We start from the raw sequence: 27975 nt of genomic DNA on the forward strand, positions 1-27975 counted from the left end.
AGGTAAGCAGTTCCCGTCGAGATAGCACATATAGTGTGTTGTGTGCATGAGTGACATACAGTTCTATTTATTGAAAGTTTTCTTTTAATCCCATTTGCCTTAAAGCCAGGATTTTCTGCCTAGTTTGACCCACATTTGATCCGCTTTTATAATTCAAAAGATCTTTTACATTGTCTGGAAGGTTCTGAAAGGCTTCACGGGAAGAGGGGATGCTCCCAGCTCTTACCTCCTTTCCCAGCCCGTGCTAAGAGTCACAGCTTATCTGAGAGTGGTGACGCACGCCCGCAATCCCAGTTACTCAGGAGACTGAGTCAGGAGGATCACAAGTTCAAGGCTAGCCCAGGCAAGTTAGCAAGACCCTGTCTCAAAGTAAAATAAAAATTAAAGAGGGTGTGTAGCTCAGTGTAGAGCACCTGCTTGGCTTGTTGGAGGCCGTGGGTTGGTTCCCAGAAAGAAAAAAAGAGTCAGTTTAGTCATAGCAACATTGTTTACCATCATGAAGAGGTGGAAACAAACTGGGCGTCATCGACACATGATAAACAAAACGTGATGTAGCTGGTACTGTGCCACTTGGGAGGCTGAGCCCAGGAGTTCTAGGTCAACCTGGATGGCACAGTAAAACCCCATCTCAAAATAATAACAACGACCACAATGAGATCTAGTCCTCTGATGGAATGTTAATCTGGCCATAAAAAGACACACGCAAAAAAAAAAAAAGACTCATGCAATAGAAAGGACAGTTTGTGTGTGGGAGGGGGTGCTGGGGATTGAACCCAGGGTTGCTCAAACACTGATCCACATCCTTTTTTAAAAATATATATTTTTAATATATAATAAGTCCTTTTAAAAAATATTTTTTGGAAAAAAAAAAAAGAAACTGAGCTGCCAACACGTGGAGAGAAACGTTTCCTGCTCCCAGCCACTGGCAGGACTCTCTGGCGTTTGACTGACCCGTGTGGCACCACGCCCTGTGGAGCTAGACAGTTGGGATTGTCCAGTCTAGAGGCAAACTCCAAGTATTTTTTTATTTTTTAAATTACATTTTAAATTTTGAGATAATTCCAGACATATGGAAGAGTCGCAAAAATAGAGCACAGTTTTAATAGACTGCTCATCCAGATTGCTGAAATGTTCACATTCTACCCTGGTTGCTTTATCATTCTGATAGACAGATAGATACAAAGACAGACAGATAGATAGATAAGTAGACAGAATATTGATATTTTTTCTGGAACCTTCTGAAAATAAAGGGACACCATGTTCATTAAAAAAAAAAAAGACAGAATGAATCAGATATAACTTTGCTACGTTCATATATGAATACACCAGCAGTGAAACTCCACATCATGTACAACTTCAAGAATGGGAAGTTATGCTGCATGTATGTATAATATGCCAAAATACTTGACTATCATGTATAACAAAAAGAACAACAATCACTGAATCATTCAATAAAAAAAATATATATATATTTTTTGGGAGAGGGTCTCTCTGAGTTGCTTTGGGCCTCACTAAGTTGCTGAGGCTGACTTTGAACTCACGACCCTCCTGCGTCAGCCTCCCGAGCTGCTGGGATTACAGATGTGCACCACTGTGCCTGGCAGCAGGGACAAATCCTGAAGACATCATGCAAGGGTAGATAAAGGACAAATATTGTTGATTCCACTGACATGAAATGTCCAGGATCAGCAAATTCAGAGAGAGGGACAGCAGATCGGAGCCAGGGGAGGGGGCCATCGAGGTTATTGCTTAAGGGGTGCAGAATTTCTGTTGGGAGTGATGAAAAGGTTTTGGAAACAGACAGTGGTGATGGTTGCTCAACAGTGTGAATGCTGTTAACACTACTGAATTGTGTACCTACGACCGAAGTGGCTGGCAGGGTAGCTCAGAGACAGAGCATGCTAGCATGTGCAAGGCCTGGGATCCATCTCAAGCACAAACACACACACACACACAAAAAAAAAAAAAAAAAAAAAAAAAAAAGGAAAGAAAGAGTTTGAAATGATAATGTCAACGTTACATGTTTTATGATAATTACAGTAATAATAAAAGTCATGTTTGAAGGTTTCTTTCTGGCAACACTGATGTCTCTCCTGGTCACTGGGGTGCCTGAGCCTCACCCCCTCCACACAGTCGCTAGGACCTCTCTTCAGCCTCCTGCCTTCTTCAACACCATCTTTCCTCTTGTGGTAACGGAGATGGAACCCAGGGCCACATGCACACTAGGCATGAGCTAGATCCCCAGCCCTCTTTCTTTTTCTTTGCTTTTTTTCTTTATTCCTTTTCTTTTCTTGAGACAGGGTCCAGCTAAGTTTCCCAGAGTGGCCTTAAACTTGCCATCCTTGTGCTTCAGCCTCAGGAGTCCTGGGATTCCAGGCATGGCCACTGTGCCCGGCTCTTAAACACCTTCTTGATGCAGACCTTGGCTTCCTTCCTCTCTCAGCGGACACCGCCCCAGCTCCAGGACACCCCAGGGTGGGTGTAATGGCTGGCTGGTGACCATGGCCTCCCCTAAACTTGCTCCCTGCGGTGAAAAGCAAGTCTGGCCTTTAGCCCAGAAGCCCAGAATCTTCCTTGACCCCTCCTCTCACAGCGGATCCCTATGTAAATTCTCAACTCTGCAGGCACCTCCTCTGCGCATTGTCCCCATCAGATGACACCGCAGCCTCCCTGCTGGGCTGTATTCCTTGCCCCCTCTTTTAAATCAGCTCTCTCCAGGCCTCAGTTCAGCCCTCCCAGGCCACCTGCATGTCAAAACTAGGGTCCTCTCACTGACTTTAGGCCCCAGGTGATCTCTCCTGTCACCACTCTTGCCCCCTTCATACAGAGGCCCCTCCCTCAACTCAACAAATCTCACAGAGTCCCCCCTTTCTGCTTCCAGCCAGAGAAAACTCTATAAAGGGTTCCCGTGTTCAGGCCAGGCCACCTGGGGGATTACCCAGGGGACTTGAGTTATCTCTTCAAAATCCCCTCACATTAGGACCCAGTTCAGCATATGATTGAAAATCAGGGAACAGGAATTGTGGCTTGGCAGGGGTGGGGGCATATCTAGAATCCTGCCCGTCAAACATAACCAGGACAGAGGTGCAGAATCAGGCTTCAACTTTTTCATTACACCATAAAATCTCTCCTCTGGACTAGCCAGTCCTACCTGCAAAACTAGGCCCAGATGGATGCCTAGAGGAAAACAGACCCTCCCTCCAGTGGCTTAGCCACCAGCCCTACAAAGCCAGGCAGCAAGGAACTGTGGGCAGTGGCCACCCTAGCAGCTAGCAATGGACAGGGCTGCCAGGACCAGGGTCTTCAGGTGCGCTCGGGCAGGCAGGCCAGGTGCTCAGAAAGCTGGGAGCAACCGCCTTGAGTTTGAGGTGGGAAGAGAGGAGGCATCAGGGATGGGGAGAGTTTAAACACACCCCATCAAGTCCTGGGGCTTCTGTAGGAAGACAGAGCCACCAGACGGTGCACCTTGAAGTCCAGGGCCCCTGACTTCAGAAATGTGGTTGGCCGGGCTCATCCCGCTTGTTCATCTGTGTGGGCCAACAGGTTAGGCAATCTCCTCTGGGGACGCTGGAGGTGGGAGAAGGGGGAAGGGGCCCTCATGGGCTGGATGCTGTCTGTGGTCAAAGTACCTGGGGAGGGAGAGGAAAGGCAGCAATTAGGGCAGCGACTGGGTGCAGCTTACATCCCACTCACCTTCATACAGGGAAGTGGGAAAGGTGGCCCACGATTCTCCCCAAAGAGGAAAGTCCCTCTTCTGTTCTAGTTTTAAAACACACATTCATGGCCTGTGATTTACGTCAGAGTTGACCTCAGAAAATTATTTAGGGGTCCTCCATTTTAGAGACCCCCAAGTCTTCACCCCCTTCACAGTTGTCAAAGGAGGAGACTCTAGAGCCCTCTCTTGGGGTGAGAGGAAGGAGAGAACCTTCTCTTGAAACTGCCTGCTACAATTATGGGGCTCTTCTGGGTCTGAGCCTCCAGTTCTCAGACAGTTGGGGTGCAAGGGAGATGGTCGCCATGTGGCAGGACACTGGACGTGGGCCCTCTGGATGCTGGACATGGAGCAACAGACAACTGCCAGGTGGCTTGGCACAGCCACCGGAGAAACAACTCAGGGTCACAAGAGGACCAGCAACCCCTGGGGTGGGAGAAGCGGAGCCCCAGCATCTCTGCGGAGACTCCCAGACTTGAGGATGCCTGGCTCCCCTTGGTGGAGCCCCCCCGCCCCAGGAGGCTCAAGATCACTCAGCAACGTGGGCAGGGAGATCCTCGCCTCCTGACTGGGGTATCAGTGAGCTCAGGTGGTGGGAAACTTGCTTTAATGCCAACAGTCGGAGGCTGTATTGTGGCGTCTCTCCCATTCTTTCCCCTAGTAATGAGAAGTGTGAAAGTTCTTGGCATGCTGTTTTCCAGCATAAAGAAAACAAGCAAACTCCTGATCCAATCTGCCTGTAAGAGAGCCAACCCACCCAGGGAGGCAGGCAGAGAGCAGTGGCTTCAGAACAGCAGGAACTGGGCAGTCAAGCTCGATCTGCACACAAGCAGGCTGCCTGAAGACCTCTCCTGTCCCTTTGCTGTCCTCCCCTCCCCCAAATACCTGAAGGATTAAATGACCACGGTCTGTGCAGGAAGTCCTTTCCAGGCCCTTGCCGGGCCACATGCTGAAGCCCAGAGTTGGTTGCAAAATCCAAGTTCAAAACTATTCACACCAGTGAAAATCTGAGAGGCTTCAACGACAGAACTCTCAGCCAGGTTCTATCTGTGGGCCAGGGTCTCCTCAGCAGGCAGCCAGGGACTTCCAAACAATCAGAAGTGACTTGGACAGAAAACAGCTGCTCTTGCCTGTCTGCAGAGCAAATTCCATAAATATGTTTGCTGAGAACTGCTTTTAGTAACTTTTTTTAATGATTAAAAAAAAGAAAGAGTACATGCTCATAAGCATTGCTTATAATAGCTAAAACCTGAAAACAGCCCAAATATCCAAAAACAACAGAACGGATAAGTATATTATGCATACAACGCAATAGTACACAGCAATGAAAACAAATGAACTCTAGCTAAGAGTGAAAACATGGAGGGGGCTGGGGCTGGGCTCAGTGGTAGAGTGTTCACCTAGCACATGCCAGGCGCTGGGCTCCATCCTCAGCACCACATAAAAATAAAATAAAGGTATTGTGTCCAACTACAACTAAAATAAAATATTAAAAAAAAACATGGGTGACTCTCAGAATAATAATGTGGAACACAAAAAGAGAAGACATGGCTGAGGTATGACTCAGGGGTAGAGCACTTGCCTAGCATGCATGAGGCCCTGGGTTCCATTCCCAGCAGCGCGTGTGCACCACCACCAGCCCCCCAACACACACACTCAAAAGACACAAAAGTACAGAGTATGATCCACTTGAATAAAGCTCAATGACAGGCAAACTGCGCACTGTTTTGTTTAGGGATGCACACGTGGTGGGTAACAAAGAAGGCAAGGAAATGGCTAAGGTGGAATCAAGGGATTTGCGACAAGCTCTACTGAGCTGGTAATGATGGCTCTTCCTCTGGATGGATATTTGATTATTAAACTGCATATTTATATTTTAGGCACTTTTCAGTATGCATTTCTTCTTTTTTTTTTTTTGGGGGGGGAGGCATTCGAAAAGATACTCAACTTCATCTCCACCCCTGAGGCACTCGACCCCTGAGCCACATCCCCAGCCCTGTTTTGTATTTTATTTAGAGACAGGGTCTCACTGAGTTCCTTAATGCCTCACTTTTGCTGAGGCTGGCTTTAACCTCGATATTGTCTCAGCCTCCCAAGCTGCTGGGATTACAGGTGTGCGCCACCACACCTGGCTTGGTATGCGTATTTCATAGAACAATGACTTTAAAAGTTAGATACACAAAGATAACCTTTGCCGTCTATGACTCAAGTGCAAAATCAAATGTAATATACACCCCAAACTATAAAACATCATTGACAAGAGTTAAAGAAGTCCTAAATGAATGAGATGAAAAGATAGCACAGGCCACAGATAAGCTAGCCTTATACAAATTCAAAGCATTCCCAAATTTCCAGCTCTCCTTTTTCTTCTTTTTTCCCAATACTAGGGACGGAACCCAGGGGTGCTTTACCTCTAAGCTACATCTCCAGCCCTTTTTATTTTATTTTGAAACAGGATCTCTCCAAATTGCTAAGCCTGGCCTTGAACTCACCGTCCTCCTGCCTCAGCTTTCCAGACTGCTAGGATTACAGGTGTGCACCACTGTGACCAGCACAGGCAGGTTTTTTTCTAATAATAATAATTTTAAAAATCTGCAAATAGGTATGGAATTGCACATTACTTCACATAGCCAAAACAATACTGAAAAAGAAATATTTTCTTTCCAATTCTCTTCCCAATTTCAAAAACTTACTACAAAGTTACAATGGGGCTGGGAATGTAGCTCAGTGGTTGAGCACTTGCCTCGCATGTGTGAGGCCCTGGGTTTGATGCCCAGCACCCCAAAACAAGAAGAAAGAATATAGAGGGAGGGGGAAGAAAAAGAGTTACAGTAACTTTAATGACATGGTAAAGACAAAGATACATGCAAATCCTTATGAGCTTGAAATCGACAATGGTTTCTTAGGTGTGACAGGAAAAGAACAAGCAACCAAAGAAAATTCACTGCTGTCTGTGTGTGTGTTGGGGGGTGGGGGGGTGGTGGTGCTGGGAATCAAAACCAGGACAGCTTGGAGGCTAAGCAAGTTCTCTTTCTCAGACCTTCAACCCTAGTCCTACCTTTGTTCTTTGAGCCACATTATCAAGATAGTGAAAAAAAAAAAAAAAAAAAAACAGTGCACAGTATGGGAGAAAATATTTGCAATCAAATATCTGACAAGGGTCTAATACCCGGGATATACAAAGAACTCTTAAAAACAACAAAAAGGCAAACAAATTTAAAAATAAGCAAGATACCTAAATACCTGAATAGACATTTCTTCAAAGTTGATACACAAATGTCCCGAAAGCATGCAAAAAGATGCTTAACTTCCTTGTTCATTAGAGGAATGCAAATCAAATCAAAATCACAATTGAGTTGGGTAAAGTGGTACTCTTCTGTCATACCAGCAACCTGGGAGGCTGAGGCAAGAGGATCAAAAATTCAAGGCTAGTCTGGGCAACTTAGTGAGACCCCTCTCAAAAATAAAAATATAGGGTTGGATTGTGGCTCAGCAGTAGTGTGCTTGCCTAGCATGCGTGAGGCACTCACTGGGTTCGATTCTCAGCACCACATACAAGTAAGTGAAAAAATAAAAGTCTATCAACAATTTTTAAAAATAATAATAAAAATAAAAATATAAAAGGACAGGAGTGTAGCTCCGTGGTAGAAGTTCCCTAAGTTAAATCCTTAGCACCTGGAACAAACACACAGAATGAGATACCACTTCACACCCATTAGGACAGCCCAAAGCACCAAACAAAAAGTGTTATAAGAAATTGGAAACCTAAAATATTGCTAGTGGAATGTAAAATGGCACAGACACTTTGGAAAATAATCTGGCAGCTCCTCATAGGTTTAATAGAGAGTTACTTTAAGACCTAGCAACTCCACTTCTGGGTAAGTGCCCAAGAGACTTGAAAACAGAGGTCCAACAAAAATTTGTACCTGGATCACATTATTCATAATAGCCAAAAAGTGTTAGCAACTCAGATGTTCATAGCTGCTGAGCAGATAAGTAAAATGTGACATATCTGTACCATGGAATATTATTCCTCCATAAGAAGAAATGAAATACTGATATATGCTATATAACTTGGATGAACCTAAACAACACTAAGAGGGAGAAGCCCGACACTAAAGGCCACATATTATATGATTCCATTTATATGAAATGTTCAGAATAGGCAAACCCATACATTTTGCAAATTAGATCATAGTGATGGTTGCACACTTGTGAATATACCCCAAACCAATAAAATGTAGTATTAGAGGGCCAGTTTTACAGTATGTGAATTATATCGCAATTAAAAATATAAAAATTTCGAACAAGGTTTAAAAAACCTATACATTGGGAATTAACATTTCATTTTTAAACAACCACACCGAATGACCTCTATTGGTTAAAGACACTCGATCCCCCGAGGCCCCACCACCTGTGAGCGCTGGGAAACCACCCTGGCTTCAGGAATGTGGCTCACACTCCGGAGCTGTTTTTGTCACCAGTGGAAAGAATGTCTCCATCACCCCCTCCCCACCACACACATTCGCTGGCTGAAAGGCAGAAAGTAATATTAGCCCTAAAAATGCCACTCCTCCCCCAGGGGACGGGACGTTCCAGCCATCTGGCAAGAGCAGGGGTAACCCTAGACCGAGCGGGGCGGCGGGGGATCCGGGGGGGGGGGCCCCACGGGGGAGAGGTGTAGGGGTGCAGGAGCGTGGCCTACGATTGGGCAAGGTGAGGAGTGGGCTGTGGGCGTGGCCTAGGGCGGAGCGAGGGGTGGGGGCGGGGCGCCGGGACAGGCCGTGGGGGCGTGGGCGAGGCGGTGGGCGGGGCATCGGGGCGGGGCAGTGCACGGGGCGGGGCTACAGGTGGAGCTGCGGGGGCGCGGGGGCGTGGTCGGGGCGGGACGCGGGACGCGGGACTGCGGGCCGCTGGGCCGGGCGGGGCGGGCACCCGGACGTGAGCCGCGGGCACTTTGGTGTCTAGACGGCGGCGGCCGCCGCCCGCGCTGCCCAGCCTGGACCTCGCGGCATCCCTGCGCCCGCGGCCCCCTGGCCGCCTGACCCGGAGCCCTAGCCGGCCATGCCGCCGCCCGCACCGCCCACCGAACTCCTGCCGTCGGAGCGCGCCGTGGTGCTGCTGTCGTGCGTGCTATCGGCGCTGGGCTCGGGCCTGTTGGTGGCCACGCACGCCCTCTGGCCCGACCTGCGCAGCCGGGCGCGGCGTCTGCTGCTCTTTCTGTCGCTGGCCGACTTGCTCTCGGCCGCCTCCTACTTCTACGGGGTGCTGCAGGACTTCTCGGGCCCCTCGTGGGACTGCGTGCTGCAAGGAGCGGTCTCCACCTTCGCCAACACGAGCTCCTTCTTCTGGACGGTGGCCATCGCCCTCTACCTGTACCTCAGCATCGTCCACGCCGCGCGGGGGCCGCGGACCGACCGCCTACTCTGGGCCTTCCACGCTGTCAGGTGCGTGTGGCATTGCTGCTTCCCGGGGGGGGGGGGGGGGGGCACTCAGTCCCACCTTCCGCCCGGTCCTGCCTGCTTTCCTTCGCGACCCCTCCCGCAGGCCAAGGCTTGGTCAGGCGCCCAGTGGACAATTGTGCCCCTCAGCATCCCTGGGCCCACCGGAGGGTGCCCAGGTTGCAGGAGCTGTAGATCAAGCTGAGCATCCCTGCAGAGGGCGTCCCTTGTGCCTGCCCCAGCTGGAGCCTCTTAGCAAGATGGGGAACAGATCTCACCCTCAGGGCCCAGCTCTGATCACTTAATAGGCTCTGGTGCAACACTTTGTGCACTTGACTCCTGCTTCACTGTGTTCTGGCCTTTCTTGCTGCCCATGGGGAAACGCTCTCCATCCCCAGGATGGGAAATGAGTTAGAGGGGCTGTGGTGCTGGGAGCCAGGCAACTGCCACCTCCATGTTATAGTGGGTGTGGTGCATTCAGCCTCTCCCAGGCCACAGTGTCCCAGCTGTAAAACTTGCAGAGGGACCGACCATCTTTTCATCTTTTCAGTTTTGTCTTTGGTCATTTCTGAACTTCAGGGCCCAGCCGCCATTCTAGGTGATCTTGGCTTTCCAGAATTCAGGAGCTCTAAGACAGGTCAATAACAACCCATGGAGTGTAAGAAAGCTGACAACTGCCTGCAGTCTCTGAGAACAAGGAAACCCAAGGCCTTGCCCTGTGATGCCCTAGTCTTCAAGCATCTCAGCAAGAAAGCCCTACCCAAAGAAGGTCCGTCCTTCCTGGTGAGGTTTCAGGGTTCGAATTTCTCGTGGTGTCCTGTGCTGAAGCAAAGGCAGGAATCCTAGAGTTGGTTTTCTCTTCTCCTTCCCCCAGATCAGAGCACCAAAGACTGTCCTAATTATAGATCCTTTCTATTAAAAACTTGAGTGTTTTCCAAGGACTAAGAGGATAGTCAGCACTTTGGTAGAGACAGGTCACCTGGGTGTCACACGCTGAGGCAGCCAGCTGGGAAGAGTCACTTGACCTCTAGCTCTAGTAGATGCTGGATGAAGGCCAATTGGTCCCTGAGAAACTAAGGGTCCTGCTTCTCAGCTGTTCAAATCAAAACCTTCGCACTGTGTCACTCAAAAAGTGGCTCAGATGCAGGGACCCAGAGAGGGGGGAAACCATTTCTCCTACCCCTTGCACTGTGTCACCTGAGGCTGACTGTCAGATACCAGCCATCCTTGGTGGCAGCTTGGGTTGAGGTGGGCAATGTGAACACTGTAGTTCCCAGGTACTAAAGAAGTATCTAAGACCAGACCTTTCTTTGCAAGAATCTCTTCTCTTCCCAGCTTCTTTTTTTTTTTTCCAAAATATTTAATACGTTACTTTTTTTAAAGTGATAATCAGGCTAGGTGTGGTGGTGCATGCTTGTAATCGCAGCTGTTCAGAGGATTATAAGTTCAGGGTCAGTCTGGGCAACTTAGCAAGAGCCTTTCTCAACATAAAATAAGAAAGCTGGGGGGGGGGCGGACTCAATGGTAAGGTGCCCCTGGGTTCAATTCCCAGTTCCAATAAATGAATAAGTAAAGTGATACCCAGAACCTGGTGCAGCTCCTATAGATGATTTCCTAACAGATCTGAGGTGGGAGTTCTTTCCGTACATTTCTCATCAGGGACCCTATGGCAGGGTTTTTTTGTGATGCTAGGGAAGCCTTCCTTCTAGGGAAAGCTGTGTTTAAGGGAATTGTTATAACCTGTCCAACAGGTTATTTATTGACCCAGATCCTCCCAGACTTATTGAGCTTGCTCAGGACTATCCCATATTTTTCTTTGGAGAATTAATTTCTTATTGCTGAAGGACCTAGTGATGTGATAAAGCTCATCTTTAGGCACAGATTACCTGATCATCCACTTTTGACCATTTCGGTATACTAAAATGGTTCAGTCTTGGAAACTGTTTTAAAATATGACAATATGGAAGGTGAATATCTGAAGAATTTTAGATTTTATATATATATATTTTTTTTGTTGTTGTTGTTGTTTTATTTGTGCTAGTGGGGTTTGGATCCAGGGTGCTCTACCACTGTGCTATATCCCCAGCCCCTTTTTTATTTTTTATTTTGAGACAGAGTCTCCCTAAGTTGCCCAGGCTGTCCTTGAATTTGCAATCCTCCTGCCTCAGCCTCCCAAGTCACTGGGATTTATAGGTGTATGTCACCATATCCAGCTAAGAATTGATTTTTTAAAAACCCACCAATATCCTGAAAAAGGAACAAAGGATACATTCAGGCAAAATAGTAAAAGCATCTGATAAATGTATATGGAAAACAAATTTAATCCCATTAATAGCCAAAACAACAATGAGGTACCATTCATCAATTAAATTAGGTGAAAAAATAATAAGGTAGAATACTAATATGACAAATGACAGTGAAACTGGTATTTTCCTACATTAGTACTGGCATTGTAAATTGAAGTAATCCTTGTAGAAAGTATTTGGTTCATACCCCTGATCCAGTAATCCTATTTCTAGGACCTAGTCTGAGAAGACCATCCAAAATACATACTAAGCTCGAGGTTCAAGGGAGCTTGTGAGGTACTGTTGTCATAGTGAGAATTTAGAAGCAACCTCAGTGCCCAATAATAGGGGAACAATAAGTGATAGACTATCCTCCCCTTTTGAAATGCCATGTCACTGATGAGTACTGGTTGCAAACTCTCCAGGTTGTATTTTTTAAATGGATGATAAAAAGAGAAGTGAAAAAAAAAAGCCATCTCTAAAGCTGATTATAGCCGTGGAAACACAGAGGGTCACAGAGAATCCCGCACACTCACAAGCTCCCAGGAAAGCACCTGTGTGGTCCCTGGTGAGCCATGATGATACCTAACATGGTTCCATTTACAGACTTTTTTCCTCCTCCTTAGAAAAGGAGAATAGCTTAGACTTCATCCTCAGGGAAAGAGTCTTTCATCATGAGCTGCATGTGGTTCCTCATGCTTGGTAAAGTGCTGTCCCATTCATTATCTCATAGAGCACAGGTAACCCAGCCAGATGGACAGGGTGAGCATCCTCCGTTCATTGCAGACAAGATGGCCCAAGACCACGCACTTGGGAGGCTTAGGAGTAGAACCTGGTTATGACCCACTCCATGCTCCATGCTCTTGTGATTGTGTCTTGACTTCTAGTTTTTGAAAACTGAGATAGAATTTCAACCATAGGGCTGGGAGTGTAGCCCAGCAGTAGAGCACTTGCTTGCCTAGTATACATGTGGTCCTGGGTTCCATCCCCAGCCCACACACGCAGGTGTGCCCACACATAATAATTTCAACAATTATTTATTCTTATTTCCCACATATTAATATTTTATCATGTTAGCTTCTTCCTCTCTAGTTACTTTTTCCAGAACCACTTAAGAGTCACAGCTATGATACCCCCTCAACCCAGAATACCTCAGTGTGTACTGCCAGAAGGCAGCAGTCTCTTACAGAAACGTGCACTTACCCAAACCACGAATTTGCCAGGTGCAGTGGCTCACACCTATAATTCCAGCAACCTGGGAGGCTGAGGCAGGGGGATTGCAAGTTCAAAGCCAGCTTCAGCAATTTAATGAGACCCTGTCTCAAAATAAAAAATATAAAGGGCTAGGAATGTGACTCAGTGGTTAAGCATCCCTGGGTTCCATCGTTGATACAAAAAAAAAAAAAGGCAGAAAATTAGCAGGAGGAACACTGTTACCTGATTGGTGGGCTTTATTGAGATATTTGTCCATTGCCTAACAGCATCCTTGAGAGCAAAAGAAAATCCCCCGGACATTGACTTTCCATGCCTCTTTACTCCCCTTCAATTCTTCCATCTGTTATAACACTGACATCTTGAAGAGTGCAGGGAGATACCAGTTTCACCAGCATTTTTCATAAATGTTCTGCCGTACGTACTTCATAGAATGTTCCTGGGTTTGTCTGAAGCTTCCTCCTGATTGCTTTCAGGTCTGCACTTGGGTCCCAGAAGCCCAACCCCCCACCCCGGGGTGACTCTGATGGGTTCCCTTAGTGGTGATGTGGCTCTGATGGCTCGGCCGAGGTGGTATCTGCAGCCTCCTCAGCTGCAGAGTTGCTGCTTTCCTTTCGTAATTACGGTTTTGAGTGTGTGTCACCTGAGGGAGGGGCTGGGGCTGCAGAGAAGGGAACATTCACCTTCCTTCTGTAAGACCAGTGAGGTAAAGCTTCAACTGTCTCTGCCTGCAGCCCTCTGCAGCTCCTACTTCCCCAAGGTCGAGGCTCCTTTAGTGACGCAAAGTGGGGTCAGGTCAGTGGAGCCAGGTGACAGCCCTCGTCCTGTCTGCTTGGGGGTGGCTGGGTTGGGGTGGTTCATCTCGCAGGATCAGGGTGCAGTCTGGGCCGGGCCAGGGCGTCTCCAGCAGTCTCTGAGTTCTTCAGGCTCTGCTGAGGTGAGAGTGGGCGAGCAGGACCTACCAGTGCCCTGCACCCAGCCTCTGGAGCTTTCTTGGAGTTCCTGCAGGAGAAGGAGTCTGGCACCCCAAACCAACCCTAAAAACCCTGCTCTGCGGGGAGTGGGAAGTCCCAACACGGCAAAAAGGGGAAACAGGGCCCTGAGAGGGAGGCCCTGAGTTCTGTAATTGGAAAGGAGCTCGCGGTGCAGCAGAAGTGGCGGCCTTGGGCAGAGCTGAGTCTCAGGTTGTCCCTGCTGTTATCTGCACGGCTGTCCCCTCCACGACTCATGTTGACATTTCATCGCCTCTGTAGCAGAATTAAGAAGGGGACCTTTGAGAGCTGGTGTGCTGGGGCTCTGTGGGTTTGCAGAGTTATGCTGCTACTGGAAGAGAGGGTAGTTTGGTCCCCACTCTTTCTCTGTCTCCAGATGCCCCTCAACCTTCCTCCATGGGGTGACCCTTACCAGATGCTGGCACCTGGCTCTTGCACTCCCCGATGTCTAGACCTTGAGCCAAAGAAGCTTCTGTTGTTTGTGACTTGCCCAGCCTGAGGCACTCTGTTACAGCAGCAGAACATGAACTAAGACACTCCCTACACAGAGAGCCCTGAATGAGGGATGCACAAGGTAGCTTCGGGAATGGCACCCCTTGTCACTACTCTCCAAAGGGACAAAAGTTGAACTGGCTTTTGTTTCTTCCCAAAAAAAGGCTTTCTGGGTTACCATGAGATGATGAGGTCACAGCACCAAGTTGGTGTGTGCAACGGGAAGCCCAGGACAGGTGCTGAGGACCAGCACCAGGGCCAGGAGCTCAGAGGCTGCCCGCCCCCTGGCCCTTCCCGGGCCTAGTGGCCAGGAACCCAGGGGGTAGGAAGCACCTCTGAGCTGAGGGCTGTGGATGGTGGCACCAAAGCTGCAGTGACCCATGGCGGCCTGGCCCAGTGGCTGACTCACTTAACCTCCCCCACGGCCTAGCGCTCTGCCCCATGAGCTGGACAAGTGTCCATTGTACCCGGCCAGCGGCCTCTCACCAGCCTCACTCCCCGCAGCTGGGCGCCCCCGGCCTTGAGCTCTCAGGAGTTTTCTAAATTGGCACATTGTTGCAGGGTGTGTGGTTTTGTTCCCAAAGCATTTTTTTGAGTTATGTTAGCATTTAAGGCTCTCTGTTGCCACAGTACTCACACCAGGAGTGGCTATTTGGCCCACAGGGAAGGAAGAAGACACCCTTTGTTTTCTCCAGCAGGTGCCCACCTCCAAAATTTGAAGGAGGAGTGGGGTTTGAGGTGAGGGAGAGGCGTAGGGTCTCCAGCCCTCAGAGCTCAGCCCTTTGTGGGACCCGAGGCAGGGGGGCAGGGATTGAAGCAATCTTTGGAAAGCGTTGGGCAGCTCCCATCTTTACATGAAATGAGCGGGTGTCCCCCAACCCTGACTGGTGGGAGAGGTCAGGGGCCACGTGACGCTCTCACGGGCAGAGCTGGGGTCTGGAGGGACCAGGCTCTGGATGGGGGTTGTCGGGAGCCCGGAGCTGGCTCTTCCGGAGGCAACGGCTACCTGTCCTCAGACGACAAATGCCAGGAACTTCAAGGGTAGGAGGCCGTTTGCTCACCTCAAAGCTAATCCTGCGTGGCAAGTCCAGTTCCACTTCCCTGCAGGACACTTATGACAGAAAGGATACTGAGTTCCCAGAAGGTCCCCTCCCCAGGTCACCTGGGTCCCTGACCAGCACAACCAGTCCTTTGGGTTTGGGGTTCCCGGGGACTAGGAGCCCACAGCTCTGTCCCCCGTGTTTGTTGGAAGCTGCTTGTGCTAATCAGCTCAGGCTGCGGTGACTGGGTGGCTCAAGCAGCAACAATTTCCTCTTTCACAGCTCTGGGGGACGAAAGTCCAGGACAAGGCGTGGGCAGGGCTGGCTCCTCCTGAGGCCTCTCTCCTTGGCTTGTGGATGGCATCTTCTCCAAGTGTCCTCACCTAGTTGTCATGTCCTGATCTCTTCCTGTGAAGACCCAACCCTATTGGATTAGGACCCACTCTGGTGACCTCATTTTAACTTAATTGACTCTTGAAAAATTTTATCTCCAAACACAGTCACGTTCCCAGGTCCTGAGGGTTTGGACTTGCAACAGATGAATTTCAGGGACACGCAGTTCAACCAGTAACTCTCTGATAGTGGAGGAAGCCGTGCAGTCTGGCTAGGCAGACACGAACCAAGGGCCCAGGTGATTCTGGGAGAAGCCTGGGTTCTCCCTCCGAGCAGGGATCTGCTCAGGGTGTAGCGGTCTAGGCTTCTCCGGCTAGGCAGGTCCAGCTCAGACACCCCCAGCCTTATCAGTCACCTGCTCTAACCCCACTCTTCCCTCCCTGCTCCTAGTTTAGCTTCCCCTTTTGGCCATCTCTGTGTGGGGGCTGAGGATTAGCAGAACTTCCTGGGACTGTGGGGCCACCCCGGGACCACGTGGGTCGTAATCAAGTCAGTCCCTTGGTCTCCTCCAGGAGCAGGCATCTCTGAACTAGTTCTGACTTTAGTTTGTGACTGTTGGCTGCTTTTTCAAAGGGGGAAAACCGTCACATCAGAATTGTAGTAAACCACTATAGCTCCTGTGGCCACTCTGCCAGGGCAGCTGAGCTTCTCAGAGGTCCCAGGAACACCAACATTCTCCTCACCCTGTGGCTCCTCTTTCTCTCTTCTGCCCAGTGGTATCCTGGAATCAGCTGGGAAGACCCACTTGTTAGGGCATTTTGTGAGCTGATGGTTAGATACCACCATTACTAAACATTAACTTCTATTTTGCGTTAATCCTCATTAATTACATTAATGCTCCACGCTGGGTGCTGGAGGTTGCTCACCTCTATCACATGTGTGTCACAGAAATACTGTAGAACCATGTGCTTGTGCTGCGGCCTCTGTTCCTATCTACAGATGCTGGTGGCCTGACACCGGCCATGGTGGGACTGTTTACAGCCATGGACTCAGCAAACAGTACAAACAAAGGCGTGGTCCATTGCTTTGTCCATTCCGTGAAGCTGAGGTTGGCAAACTTTTCCCATGAAGGACTTGAGGGTATTTTCAGCTTTCCAGGCTTTGTGGTCTCATTGAAACTGCCCAACCCTGCTGCAAAACAGTCTCAGGGAATATGTAAATGAATGGGTGTGGCTGTGTTGCAATAAAACTTTATTTAAAAAAACAGGGGGCTGGGATTGTGGCTCAGAGGTAGAGCGCTCGCCTAGCGTGCGTGAGGCACTGGGTTTGATCCTCAGCACCACATAAAAATAAAATAAATATATTGTGTCCACCTGTAATTAAAAAATAACCAGATTTGTCCCGAGTGCTGCAGTTTGATCTAGACTTACAAAGTGACGGAGGTAGTTACTAGCACATTTTGAACCTAAAAGTGTGACCACCGAACTTAAGCAGAGTTGGCCGCCATGTTGGGGCAGAAGGAAGCCAATCTTTTAGGCAGAAGGTGAGGAGAAGAGGTGGTGTCATGGGACACCAGTAAATGAGGAAACTCTCCTCCAGTGTGGGAGAACTAGTGCCCGGTGAGCAGAGAGGTCGCTCAGTCACTGACCAGTGAAGCTCCAGCAGGTCTTGTTTTCTGTTTTCTGCATTTCACGTTCATCTCTTCAGGAAAATGGAAAGCATAAACCAACTTCATGGGATGGGACTGCTCTCATTTGCTGACCACATCCATAGGTGGGCTGTGGATACCAGGGTTCAGGAAAAGAATCGGCAAAGTCATTCTGTGAGAATCGGTCATAGGGAATTGACAATAAGGAGTTCTGTGTATTGTGTTTTTGTTTTTAGATTATGTGCTTTGCATCTTGATATCAGCACAACTTATGATAATTTGTATCTGCATGAATACACACACACACACACACACACACACACGTACATCACACATCACACATCTGCATTTTTCTGATGAGCTGGTTGTGAAACATGAAGCGTGCCATGGTCTGATCCATAAGTCTGCGACTCTGGTCCAGCCTGCTCTGCGGGACTATTAGGACATTCCTCCTCCTCTATCCCCACCAGATCCCTGATACCACCTTTTCCCACCACCCACTTAAGTACCTCCCTAGCAGCTTCTGGCCTCAACCTGGCTGCCGAGATGTGAGCTCAGGGTCCTTCCACCACTGCCTGTTGCTCAAGCTCCCTTCCTTAGCACTTTCCCAACCCTCCCGCTTGTGGTCTTCCCTCTAGCTGTTTCATTATTCCCTCTTAGCCCAAGCACACCCCAGTAGTACAGAAGAAATATGTCACTTCATACCTTTAGAACTACAGATCTAAACTCAGTGTGCAGGTCTGTCATTGTGTGGTCCCCAGGTTTCCTGTAAGGCCCATCAGGATGCAGAAGGGAAAGGGAATGCTCCCCTACCCTCTCCCAGGGAGCCTGGACCTGGGAGCCAGCCTCCCTCTCCTGCCCAGCCGATGGGAGGCCGCCCCTGCCTGAGACTTGGCTGAAGTCCAGTCTCCTTCAGGGCAACTGTCCCCACATGTAGCACTAGTACTATTTCCATTCCTAGAATTCCTGCAAGGAGTCTTGAAGACCATAATGCGGTGAAAAACACATTCTGGCCTTAAGATTGGAGTTTTAACACTTCTTTTTTGCTTTTTGCAATTCTGGGAATTGAACCCAGGATCACTCTATCACTGAGCCTGAACTGGAAGCGGTGGCACACACAGTGGCTCGGGAGGCTGAGGCAGGAGGATTGCAAGTTCAAAGCCAGCCTCGGTAACTTGGTGAGGCCCTGAGCAACTTAACTAGAACCTGTCTAAAATAAAAAATAAAAAGGGCTGGCGATCTGGCTCAATGGTTAAACGTCCTTGGGTTCAACCCCCTAATACCAATAAATAAATAAATATATAAATAAATAAACGAACGAAAAGGCTGGGGCAGGTGCTCAGTGGTCAAGTGTTCCTGCTCCAGTACCACCAAAATAAGATGACAGTCGCTGCTGCCCCCTGCTGAGGGTGACAGTAACTGCCCCTGGCAGCTGTTCCTGGTCTCCCCACAAAGGGCAGCAACAAGGACAGAGTGGATGGTTGTCTGGGTCACCTCTGTTCTGAGTGTCCTGCACCCAGTCAGGCCGAGGGAGTGGACGACCCACTCCAGCCCCCATGCTGCCCCTCTGCTGGCCTGGCAGCGTGTGGGAAAGCCTCGCCCAGGCACAGCATCTAGGGGAGTTTGGGCAACAGACTCAGGTGGAACTTAACCTCGTCCGTCGCTGGTCTCCAGCTTCCTGTCAGAAGGGCCCACATTCCTGACACTGAGTTCTCGACACATGGCCAGTTTCTGAACTAACCCTGTGGCTGGCGTCACTGATGGGACTGTTTCCGCAGACTGTTCTGTTCTCTGAGCCGCTGGCCCCGCACGTGGGTACTTGTGTCCATTCCTGGGGTCAGAAACCATGTGCAGCACCAGTGTCTACGCGACAGGCCGGGTCCTGGAACTACAGTCTTGTAGTAGCAGACACATGCTCATCTGGTTGTTCCCATACGGTTCCCTCTGTCATCGTCCCCACTCTGTGAGGAGAACACTGGCGCGTGGAAGCTAAATAACTTCCGCAGCAGGAGCAGAGTCATGACTTGGACCCATCCCAGTGCATCAAAGTCCAAGCTCTTAATGGTCCTCTCTGCCATCTCAATGCCACCAGAAGCCACATGCGGCTTTTGGTTGTGTCCCTCCTCTATTTAAGCTGCTTTGTAAGGAGCTGGGCAGAGAACTTGGGGAAGGGACTTGGGCCTGATCCCAGCCGTGCTGCTGTGGGGACGTGCTCCAGAAGGTTAAGCGGGGCATTGACCTTGGGGTTGGGGGCTGTCTGGCTTTATGCTTTAGAGAGGATATGCTCACATCCCCCTTCTAGGCCCTGAAATCGGCCTGCCCAGCACCCACCTCACCCATGTATGCACCCTCTGTATACCCAAGGGTATACCAAGGCTGGCTGGGGGCTGCCTGCTGATGGCATGCATGCACAGCCCGGACACACAGGCTGGACTGGCACCATGGTGCCTAGGCCCCTCTGGAAGGAGCCAGGCATGTGGGAGCCAGCCATGTCCTAGCATTAATCTCTTAGGAGGCCTGGAATGCTAGGTTGGAGCCAGACTCCCCGAGCAACACCTGCCCCTTCTTATTTCCCAGGACACTGTCTGCTCTAGGCCTGGGGGAGCGCTCTCCTCCCCAAAAGAGCCTCCCCGGGCATCTCTGCCCATGCTGATGTCGCTGGGCGCCTGGCCTGACCTCCGGGCCTCCTCTTCCTTGTTACTCCTCAGCTGGGGTGTCCCGCTGACCATCACAGTGGCAGCTGTCTCCCTAAAGAAGATCGGCTATGATGCCTCTGACGTGTCTGTGGGCTGGTGCTGGATCGACCTGGAGGCTGAGGACCGCCTGCTGTGGATGCTCTTGACCGGGAAGCTGTGGGAGATGCTGGCGTACATCCTGCTGCCCCTGCTGTACCTCCTGGTCAGGAAGCACATCAACAGAGCGGTAGGTACCCACTGTGACGGCCCTTGGGGGACATAACTAGTTTGAAGCCGGAGGGACAACATGCTGGCCACGTATCCAGCCTGGGGCCATGCACTTTGTTACAGGAGGGTATCAGGTGGTGTGTGTGTCTGGGCCCTGTCAGGAGCCGGTCCCGTTGTTCCTCCTTCATTAAGTGGGAAGCAGAGTTAAGGGGCCTGCCGGAAAGTCTGGGGCTCTCAAGGATTGAGCTGAAATCAGCAGAAGGAGCCTGGAGCCCCGTCCTCAACCACAGCCCTCCACTGCCCCCGTGTGGACAGCCGTCTGAGGTTGCTTGCACTTAGGAATTTAGACACAAGTTGAGGATGTGTCCCAGTGGAACTGGCCCCGGGAAGGGAGGATGGCGGATTGCGTGATCAGTGATGCAAATAACCCTCCTCATCACCCTCAGAGATCAGAACAGTGTCAGAGTGGTCGGCTTTGCAGGTATTTATAAATCAGTAGGGAGGGCTGGCCAGAAAGATGGTTTATAATGAGGATGAAAACATGGATCCTGCCTCCCTCCAGAGAGGAAGAAGCTTCAGTAATTAAGGTAAAAGGCAAATATGACGCATGGCCAGAGCAGCAAGGTAGGTTTCAAGAAATCCTCCCAGTTCAGGCCTCCTGCTGCCGGGGTGCTGGTGAGAGTCCGCGTCCTTCTGGCCTGGCTGTAGGAGGGAGTGTCCCGACTTTTAAGTCATTCTGGGATTGATTGGTTTCTTTTTGTGTCAGTCTGGGCCCTGTATGGAATTGAACCCAGAGCCTCACATTTAGGTCACTGAGCCGCACACACCCAGGTCACCCTGTTGACTAAGCAGCCACTTCTGAGTTGGGATGCTTCTTGCAGCTGTGACCTTGGGCCACCTAATTCTTCCCCTGTAGTCCCCATCTGTCTTCTGAAGACATCTGGTTCTCTTTTGGCTCTTTACACAGAAATGTAGCTGGCCAGCCAGCTGTGCAGCCCTCTCTGGCTCTGCTGGAGTCCTTGCTGGAGGGGCAAGATCTAGCAGTGGCTCTGAAGTAGCTTTTGTCCTCCTGCAGGCCTGTGACTGGGTCCTCTCCATCCCCACCTTCTCTCTCCCACTCTCCTGGGAAGGCCCAGGGCTCCCAGTAGAGGTCCCCAGGCTCCGCCTTCTGGAGAAGCCCTTTTGTGTGTGTCCCACTGACTCTCACCCTTTCTGCAGCAGAGCAGGAAGCCTGGGGACCCCATGCCTGCCAGGCTGACTCCTGCGTGTGACAATGGGTTCTCTTTTTACAACTTGGCAAGTCTTTTCAAATAAAAAGGAATAAAGTGGGCAAGGAGGTGAGACTGCATACGTTGTTCCCTCCCTGGGGCTAGCAGGACAGCTAAAAATAAGTGAGCAGGGAGCAGCTGTGTTCTGAAGAGGAGCCAACCCACAGCCCGGTCTGGGCCCAGCTCTCCAGCCCATGACCCCTCTGTCCTCTCATAGGAAGTTCCCCCAGACCTGCAGCTCCAGAGGGGCTGCCACCAAGGCTGCAAGGGGCGAGGTGCTCTGCACAGGTGAGCCCAGACGCCTGGGTGCTCAGGGAGGCCCAGGTGTGCATTGCTCCCCGCACCTAGGCCTTTGGGGTCCCAGACAGGCTCGGCTGAGGCTCGGTGCACGTCTTTGGTCTGTGTTGGCTCACCTATTTTTACAAATTGGGTTTTGATCTGGATCAGAGCCTCCTCCCTCTCGTGAAAGACGTTCCCAGGAGTCGGGAAGCCAAGGCGGGTTCCAGCTGCCCTTCCTGTGGTGGGTGGGTAGGGACACGATAGTCCTGTGCTGGGGGGTCTTGTGTTCTAGAAGTGGGGTGCAGTAGTGGGAACAAGTTGAAAACAAGGGTGGCAGATGTCAGAGGATGGAGATGACAGGAGCAGGAACAGATAACAGCCAAGGGCTGGATGTAGGGAGGGGGCAGTTGGGAAACAGCTGTGCAGTGTGTCAGCCTCATCCAGCAGGTGACCTGGGAGCAGAGGCTTGGAGAGGGTGAGGGAGCGACCCAGGAGGCTGAGGCAGGAGGATCGCAAGTTCCAGGCAAGACATGTCTCAAAATAAAAAATAAAAAGGGCTGGGTGTGGCTCAGTGGTTGAGCACCCCTGGATCCAATCCCCAGATTAGAAGGAGGGGAGGAGGAGGCAGCAGCGAGGGAGTGACCACACAAACCAAGAGGGGAAAGCATTCCAGACACAGGCAATGGCCAGCGGCCAGCACTGAGCCAGGGCTGGAGGCCTGCTGGGAGAACAGTAGAGGACCCTGTGGCTGGGGTGGTGGGAACTAGGGGACAGGGGTGGGAACGAGCACTCACCCACCCACCTGGGCTTTCAGGGAGCCCTCTGCTTCTGTGTTGAGAATGGACCGCAGGTGGGGAGGTGGCCGGGAGGAGAGGGGGGACCTGGAGAAGTGGCGATGGTGCTGGGGCGGGGCGTGCGTGGTGGTGGGCAGGAGGGTCTGCAGGACCTACCTGTGGGTTGGACGGAAACTGTGGGAGAGAGAAGAGTGGAGGAAGATGCCCTCGTGTCTGGCCCAGGAATCGAGGAAGATGGAGCTTCCCCCGGCAGATGGGCGAGCACACGAGGGTCAAGGCTAGGCGTCCCTCTGAGGCCTGAGGAGTTTCGGCGTCTTTGGGACACCCCTGTGCAGATGGGGCGTGGGCAGTGATCTGCAAGTCGAGGGTTTGGGAAAGGGTCCAGGTTGGAACAGGTCATAGGTTCCGGAGCATCAGGCCCGGGAGGCCCCAGAGGCCCCGCTCCTGCCTTCCTGGCTAGTTAGCGTAGGTGCCCAGGAAGACAGGGCAGCTGTGGGCAGAAGTGGCCAGAGAGCCATTTGGTCAGGTCTGCTCTTGTCCCCTGTGTAGCGGGAGGCGCTCTCGGAGTACCGTCCCATCCTCTGCGACACACACCAGCTGCAGCGCCGCTCCTCCTCCGTGGCTGACAAGAAGCTGGTCCTCATCCCCCTCATCTTCATCTGCCTTCGTGTCTGGAGCACTGTGCGTTTCGTCCTGACCCTCTGTGGCTCCCCGGCCGTGCGGATACCAGTGCTAGTCGTTCTGCATGTAGGTCTGCCCTCTCCACCCTGCTGCCCCTCCGTGGCATGGCCAGATCCCCTGTCCCACAGAAGAGTCCCCGTGTCCCAGTTTTAGGGCTACAGCCAAGGAGGCTCCCTCCCTCTCCTTCCCTGCCACAGGTGGGCAGCGGCCTAGGACAGGGAAGTGGGAGCTTGGGGCTTCTGGGTGCTCTCAGCAACCTAGAGAAGCCCCCGCAGAGTTGACAATCCTGCTTCTTCCCGACCCAGAAGGCCTGAACACAGTCTATGCCAGGCTGACCAGTTCAGCCCGCCCGGAATGTGGCTGAGCACCCAGGGCAGGGATGGCAGGAAAGGTCCTGGGTCCAGGCAATTCCCACGTGGTGGTCCTGCGACTGCCTGCAGACTGTGCTCAGGCCCCTTCTTTCCTCCCAACAGGGAATCGGCAACACCTTCCAGGGGGGAGCCAACTGCATCATGTTCGTGCTCTGCACCCGTGCCGTCCGCACACGGCTCGTCTCCCTTTGCTGCTGCTGCTGTTCCCAGCCCTCTACCCAGAGCCCAGCCCGCCCTCCAGGGGCTTCTGTGCCCTCCAAGACCAGAGACGCTCAGGAACCCAGCAGACCCCAGAGGAGCCTCCCAGCACCTGAGCGTTAGCTTGTCCTTGCACTGTGTCCCTATCCGGGGACAGGCAGCTTTGTGCATCCCACTGCAGGGACAGGGTGCATTTCTGCTGCACCTGAAGCCCCCGTGGGTGAAGCTCTTGACCTGGTGAGCGAGCAGCCACCAGCTCAGCCTTTCTACCTCCTGAGCCTCAGGCAGCACCTTCCCGGGCCTGTGTCCTGGTGCACCTGGGATTCATCTGTGTGAGCCCAGCATGAAACTCGGAGCCAGTGAGGCAGGACCCTGTCAGGTACCTCGGAGCCGGGGGCTCTCAGTGTTCTGAAGCCACATAGCACTGTTTACAGTTTGAGGGACCCAGAGGTGTGTCCCCTGCCCTGACATCATAGGGCAGATTCCTGGCTTGTCAGGTGTTGGGATCCCCTGAAGAGCCCAGCTTTTCTTGGATAACACTGCTGGTCAGCAGAGGGGCAGTTCCCTTTAACCAGGTCCCCTGAGGTCACCTGTGACTGCCACAAGTGAGCACAGCCCAGCACAGCCACTCAGGGACAGTCCCCTGGGTGCTTCCTGGATTCTCTCTTGTTTTGCAATACTGGGCTTGAACCTAGGGCCTTGAACATGCTCCATAAGCACTCTACACTGAGCTACCTCCCGGGCCTTTTTATTTTGAGACAGAGACTCCCTAAGTTACCCAGGCTGGCTGCAAACTTGTGATCCTCCTGCCTCAGCCTCTGAATAACTGGGAGTACAGGCCAGCGCCACCACATGGGCCCTGGGTTTCCTCTCTGTGGACTGTCCGCCCTTCATGTGGACTGTGTTTTAAGTTTTAGCACAGGCCAGATCCAGAGTCCTCCCCCTGCTGGTCAGTCACATAAACTACATGTCCCCTCCTCCAGTGCCAAGGCAGAGGCGTCCAGGGGAACCCTGAGGACCGCACACTCTTTCCCGGTATTTTCACCTAATGCCTTCGGTCTTAGGGTGGCTAGAAGTGAGGGTGGGAAGGGAGAGGGCCTGGTTTGCTCACATCCTAGCCTGCGTTTTTGGAGGAAAGATGCTCAGAGAGTAGACGTCCCACATCCTGTTTCCTCCTGGAAGGTGAAGGCTTTCAGATTCAGCCTCAGCTAGGGGCAGAGCTCAGAGATAGAGTGTGTGCTGGGTATGGACAAGGATGACCATTTGGTCCCTGGCACCAAAAAAAAAAAAAATAGATTGAGGCTTTTTGGCGGTTGGTTGGGGGAAGTGGCAGCCTGAGGCCTGGGGAATCATTTACATTTAAAAGAAAATGGATTCTAAGAAGCATCTATATAGCTCTGTAGTCCATAGCTCCTCCACCAATACTTCCTCTCATTCCAGAAAGCAATCTCTGCAAGTTACCGCAACTGAGAACCTCAGGAAGTAACACATGTGACCTTAGAGGCCGGCAAGGACACCCCCGGCTTTACCCATAAGTGACTTTCCTTGGGTCCTGCCAGAATTCTGCAAAACTGAAATGATTTCCGGACCCAGTAAAATGGCTCTGGATTAAAACCAAAACCATGCTGTGCTATCCTGTTTGTTTGACTCTCAAAAGCAAAATTCTGTATCAGGAAAGGAATAGTCATTATGAGGATCGAGTCTAAAATGCTCATTTTGGTTTCCTTTGAAAACAGTTCTTTATGAAAGTTAGTTAGCAAGAGGGGGGAAATCCCCTTAGGATTCAAGGAATGCTCTGGGCTACCGTATGGAAGGTTCTCTACCAGTAGGACATCTCCTGACAGAAATGGCCTCCCCTAAAGAGGTCACAGCAAACCTCCGGGCACACAGCTGGTGAAGACCTTTTAGCATCTAGAATGGGACAGAAATGCAGGGATTTGTTTGCTGCAAACAAGAAAATGATCCACAGTTGAGTAAGAGTCCTGGCCCCAGAGCAAAGACATTAGGATCAACTCTGCTCAGCAGGGAGCTCCAGGCGTCCCCAGAGGCGAGGACCTGGGTCTCCCCAGCTTGGCTGTGCTCAGAAAAGGCCTATAGAGGGAATCGGGGACTCCAAGAACACCTGCCTTAGGTGCTAGGGCTCATTCAAGTTCTCATTCCATTATTTTTTGGTGCCATTTTGGTGTCTGGATTGTCTGTTTTTGTAAAAAACCTCCAAACATTTACACCTTGTGTTATTTCCAATTCCGCTTCCTCTGCTGCCCACCTTGGTGCTGCAGATGAACGGTTACCAGGAGTGACAGTGGCCCGGTGGGCAAGGGAGGGGCTTGTCCACACGCCTTAGGTGCCTTAGCCTTGGCCTCTGGCCCTCCCACCTCACAGAAAGCCTTGCCTCTTGCTTAGAGCCAGGGATAGTCAGTCCAGTTGGGTGGGCAGAGTTCAGAACCAAAGGGGAACAGGAGGAAGTTCGCACCCCCACAGCAGGAGGGGCCGTCACTTCTGATCAGAGCCTGACCAGGCTGGCTTTGCCCCTTTGACACTTTGCTGGACCCCACTGGGTTCCGTTCTCTTCCGTTCTGGTCGTTAGTGTTTATCTGCCCCAGCTTAAGGTCGCTGCAGCCCCTGACTGTATCCCCTGCCCCCCGTCCTTTTGCACGTCTGAATCTTGGTCTTATAATCAGGTTGACCAGCCACTTCCTGCCTCTGTGCTTCTGAGAGTTGGATTTTTTGGTTGTTTTTTTTTTTTTTTTTAAGTTGGTTGGTTTGTTCAGTTTTGTTTTTTAATAAAGATTATTCTTTAGCCCAGGCTGAGGGTACGAACAGAACTCTTCACATGTCTACAATGAGAAAACCTGTTTTTACAGACTTCCTGTTGTGGCATAAGAGAGTGTGAGTTTTTGCACATGCAACATTGTAACGTAAACCCCTGACTGTCTGTGAAAGCCAAAGTCTTGCTATTTTAAATTAAATAAATAAATAAATTATTTTTCTTCTGCAGTTGGGTAAACGGACTGACCACTGATATGGGAGGGGTGGGCCTGGAGGCTCAGACTGGCCTACTTCAGGCAGCCTTCGACTCTGCTGAAACCTGGAGAGACATCTCTGCCCTTCTGTGTTGGCAAATGTCCCATAAGGTGCCACCCCATAGGGATAGCCAGTTTCTGAGTTTACTTGGTGAAGATCATGGAGGAAGAAAGTGGGGCGTATTCAAATACAGATTCCTGGGCCCTGTCCACAATGAGGGTCAACAGGTCAGGTACTTGGCACCCATGACTTGGCCTAAACTTGCAGGAGGGAGACTCTCCAGGGCTGAGCTGCAGGCCCAGTTGCCCATCATGTCTCACTTTTTGATGGTACCTGGTGAATCATTCATCGCCTTGCAGGCTTCCTGATAGGGATGTGTGGGGCTCTGGGAGCTCTTCTCTGAAAGGCTGTGCTCTGAAGGCATTTCAAAACCAGGGAGAGGAGCCAGCAGCCTTGCTTGGGCACGCAGGCTTGCACAACCCAAGTGACCTGCTTTAGGCTTTTTTAAAATTTTTTTTTTTTTTTTTTTGAGACAGGCTCTTGCTGACATGCTGAGGCTGGCTTTGAACTTGTGATCCTCCTGCCTCAGCCTCCCAAGCCAATGGGATTACAGGCATGTGCCACTGCACCTGGCCTAGGCACATATTAATTAGTCCATCTTGGAACATTGCCCTCCTATATCTCTCAAGCTTTGTTTCTTCATTCTTCTCTCTGGATTTTGTGAAGTCAAAACAACATTAGCCCCTGGAAGTGATACCTTTTAACACTAATTTTGTTATTAAGGTGCAACGTGCAAATTTAAGGAATACTAAATTGCAGTTTCTTCTTGGGGTAACCACTTTGCAGTCTTTTAGCGATTCTGTCTGGCTTTTGTATCTCTAAACTCCATGCCATGCGCTTACCGGGGAGAAAAATGGAAGAAGCCACTCCCAACCTATCTCTAGGGATCCACCTTGGCATGACTACAGCCATCTTGGTCATAAGTGCCAACTCACCCACCAGGTGACCTTGGCATGCATTCCAAACCCTGTAGGATAAACAAAGTTGTTAAGATAGTCGCCGTGCCAGCCACGGATGGCCAGAGTGTTTAACTGACATGTTTGACAAATTCATGGTTTTTTGAGAAAGCCCAGGTACATTCTGGCTGGCTGCAGCCCCTGTCCTCTGGCCAGCATCCTTTGTAGGCTCTCAGAGTGGGATGGGACAAGAATGGAATGTCAATCCTTTTCTCTTTTGGTCCTGGGGATGAAACCAGGGCCCCATGCACTCTAAGCATGAGCTCTACCACTCAGCTGCATTCCT

General features: G+C 50.9%; 1 protein-coding gene and 1 long non-coding RNA gene across 4 annotated transcripts; one reads left to right on the forward strand and one right to left on the reverse strand.

The window, feature by feature from the left end:
• Positions 1-1006: 1006 nt before the first annotated feature.
• LOC308655659 lies at positions 1007-19843 on the reverse strand. Of its 2 annotated transcripts, none has more exons than XR_014023496.1 (3): positions 9914-19843; positions 4598-4846; positions 1007-3629 (listed from the first exon to the last, which is right to left on the reverse strand). It is a non-coding gene; the product is annotated as an uncharacterized lncRNA (long non-coding RNA). The 2 variants fall into 2 exon arrangements; XR_014023497.1 differs by lacking the exon at positions 9914-19843 and adding an exon at positions 6956-8306.
• On the forward strand, positions 8609-26646 carry GPR157 (G protein-coupled receptor 157). Of its 2 annotated transcripts, XR_014023495.1 has the most exons (5): positions 8609-9159; positions 19864-20077; positions 21544-21614; positions 22949-23146; positions 23554-23693. XR_014023495.1 is itself a non-coding variant. In XM_081305742.1 (4 exons), the coding sequence occupies exons 1-4, from the start codon at positions 8777-8779 to the stop codon at positions 23770-23772; spliced, it is 1014 nt and encodes a 337-aa protein (XP_081161868.1). In that variant the 5' UTR covers positions 8629-8776; the 3' UTR covers positions 23773-26646. The 2 variants fall into 2 exon arrangements, 1 of the variants encoding a protein (XP_081161868.1); XM_081305742.1 differs by lacking the exon at positions 21544-21614 and having other exon boundaries at positions 8629-9159; positions 23554-26646.
• Positions 26647-27975: the final 1329 nt, after the last annotated feature.

The sequence above is a fragment of the Spermophilus citellus genome, assembly GCF_964194105.1.
Source record: "Spermophilus citellus genome assembly, chromosome: 9".
NCBI classification, from domain to species: Eukaryota; Metazoa; Chordata; class Mammalia; order Rodentia; family Sciuridae; genus Spermophilus; species Spermophilus citellus.

Excerpts from the sequence above, each read along its gene's own strand:
- GPR157 (XM_081305742.1), top strand. The coding sequence starts at position 8,777 with ATGCCGCCGCCCGCACCGCCCACCGAACTCCTGCCGTCGGAGCGCGCC. Across the intron at positions 9,160-19,863 it reads TGGGCCTTCCACGCTGTCAG|CTGGGGTGTCCCGCTGACCA; the intron begins GTGCGTGTGGCA and ends GTTACTCCTCAG. Across the intron at positions 20,078-22,948 it reads GGAAGCACATCAACAGAGCG|CGGGAGGCGCTCTCGGAGTA; the intron begins GTAGGTACCCAC and ends TCCCCTGTGTAG.